This window comes from Alexandromys fortis, unplaced genomic scaffold, assembly GCF_014885135.2.
Source record: "Alexandromys fortis isolate MF-2015 unplaced genomic scaffold, M_Fortis_MF-2015_v1.1 scaffold_1056, whole genome shotgun sequence".
Classification (NCBI taxonomy): Eukaryota; Metazoa; Chordata; class Mammalia; order Rodentia; family Cricetidae; genus Alexandromys; species Alexandromys fortis.
In genome coordinates this window covers 10316-12935 of record NW_026068989.1, presented here as the reverse complement: position 1 = coordinate 12935, position 2620 = coordinate 10316, and the positions used below count along the sequence as shown (strand labels likewise).

Genomic DNA, 2620 nt, shown 5'->3' with positions numbered 1-2620 from the left:
GCTTTGGGCTGAAATGAGTCAGTTGGACCCTTTTCAAACTCAGATGTTTTAGCTGGCTTGTGCACGGGAATTCAAACATGTTGGCCCAGTCTGAGTTTGAGATCAAACAGTTAGTCACCGACAGGGTCTCTAAGGGAGTCTTTAGGCACCTACAAAAAAAACCAAGAAGACAGTTTTGGGATGTGGTCCAAGATCCTTTCAATCACACAAGGAAAGCCAGTAGCCACCATGCTCCATGACAGAGTCTGCTCAATCTAATCCATACTGAGGCCTTTCACCATCACGTTAGGATCAGCTCAACCCAACACAGCAATTCCCGTCCACACACAGAAGACCAAGGATCTGCCTATGGGTTCACAGACCTGCCTCTTCACGGCACTTCACCCCAACCCCAATTCTCAACTGGGACATCACGCTTCCCATATCCTAACTCTCTGACATCCAAACAAAGCCAGGTTTGGTACACACCTATGCTACTCCTAGGGCGCTGAGACAAGAGGGAGGCTGAGGGGAATACCGGACAATCCTGTTCCCAATCTGCACCACAGACACCTCATCTTCAAACCCAGCCTGTCCTAGATGGAGAGCTGGAAGCAAGCTGAGCAGAGCTCAGGGTACAGAGTGCCCCTACACGGCCCTCCTCCTTTTCCTTTTTCCCATTCACATTAGACACTTGCTAAGAAATCAGACCCCATTCTTACTAGATCTCATTCCTGAGAGGCTTCCTAGCATGGTACCTCTTTCTAAACCACCAGCAGCTCAGCCCTACTCCTTTGGATTAGTAGCTATGTGAGACCCCGCTCCAGGACAGCAGAGTCAATACAATGCTCTGATATTCTCATGCTCTGGCAGGGTTAATCCATCAGGGCTACAGAGAGAAGGTGGTCGCTAATGTCTAAAGGAACAAGGATTTGCTTGACGCCCCTCCTTACCAGAAGAGCTCCTCCAGGTGATCCTGTACCAGGAAGAAATTATCCAGATGCAAGGCCTGGAGGTGCTTCAGTTTGACAAACTGCAAGGTGAACTGGGTAACAACCTGTTGCTTCTCCACAGGTGTGCGACAGTCCCATGGCCAAAGGCAGGAGAGCAGGAGACTGCGCAGGTACCTCATACGACCCAGGTAAGGGGAGAAGTTAAGCAGGCAGGTAAGATCATTCTTACTATACAAATGCAGTTCCTGAACAGAGTTCAGGTCCAATTTCCTTAAGACATCTTCGTGGTAGTAAGTAGTCAGAGACCAGATCTCCAGCTTATTACAGCACAGACACAGGCCTTCTCTCTGCGCCACCCACTCAACCACAAAGGACTCCAAGGACTTTATTGGGCGTTCCGTCAGGACCAGGTCTATAGCCACCTTCACCTGAGGCTTCACCTCCATTTCTGAAAGACCCACCGCTGCTTGCTTCTTACTCCAGCCAGGAGCTTTGAATGCAGACCTCTTGTCCCACATCCTCAAAGGCCTTCTCCGTAGATCCAGCACCTTCAGTCTGCACCTCCTGGGGTAGAGCAGGGAAGAGCATCAGCATGGAGGCTTTAACCACTGCCCTATTCCCACGCCCTTCTTTCTCCTTAAGTCCAGCCAGTCCCACTCTAGTGCCTGTGTGAGCAGTGACTGGGTCTTTCAGTCTCTGCTGATTCATGATTCTTGTATATGCCATAGCCCTTTCCCAGAGGGCTCAGCAATGGCCAAAGCCTCTGAAGTTCTCCAAGTAGGTCCCCCAAAACTTCTACCCCACTATAAGTCTACTCTCTTACCCTGATTCTACCTGTCCCCAGCTTTCTCTGCTTTTTATTTCTCAAGGCCTTCCTTCAGGGCATCCATGTCTACTCACCTGTGAGGAACCTTCTGGTAAAGTATTCTTTCAAGCTCAAACAGGATAATCTCTAAGATTCTCCTGTAGGAATCATTTCTCTTGATCATGGCTCCCAGTGGGAGGCAGGGGAAGGGCCAGACCTGCACCATTGCCTTCACAATGCTATATTTTTTCTTTCTGCAGGCCTTTTTGAACAGTGATGGGAAAAAAACTGAGGGTATATTGTCCAGATTAGAGATTGCCACAGTCATGTTCCTCAGGAGGCTGTTCTCCGCCAGCTTCTGGAGTGTGAGTGGGGACTTGATGCTCATCCTGATGAATCTTCAGTAAGAAGGTTCCTGGAACAACATTTAGAAAGATACTCTTTCAGTCAGGCGTTGGTGGCACACACCTCCTTTAATCCCAACACTCAGGAGGCAGAGGCAGGCAGATCTCTGAGTTTGAGGCCAGCCTGGTCTACAGAGCCACTTCCAAGAAAAGCTCCAAAGCTAGAGAGAAACCCTGTCTCGATATACCCCCCCCCAAAATGAAGCCCATGTTATGAAAAGAGTGCTGAGACACTATTCTCATCCATGAGGGGAGCTAACCCTGGGACAGTCACTGCTCTGAGAACGGCACAGACCTCAGTTTAACTCACTCCACTCAATGCTCCAATGAACCACAAACCCTTCGAACTTCCTGCTGGTCCCAGGAAAATGGTTTCTCGAGCATCCATGGCCACAGCTCAGCTCATTACCACCCATTTCCAGTTTGTGCGCTGCATTTCACATCCAGTGAGAAGTGAGTCCTGCACATCCTAGAAGCTA

The 2620-nt window shown here is 49.4% G+C and overlaps 1 protein-coding gene across 1 annotated transcript; it reads right to left on the bottom strand.

Moving 5' to 3' along the window:
- Window positions 1–4: 4 nt before the first annotated feature.
- Window positions 5–2125, bottom strand: LOC126496088 (preferentially expressed antigen in melanoma-like protein 1; the record flags this gene model as incomplete). The annotated part of the gene is made up of 3 exons (XM_050133660.1): window positions 1833–2125; window positions 933–1496; window positions 5–149 (listed from the first exon to the last, which is right to left on the bottom strand). Coding segments are annotated over exons 1-3 (1002 nt in total), but the record flags the coding sequence as incomplete, so codon positions are not given.
- Between the last annotated feature and the right edge of the window lie 495 nt (window positions 2126–2620).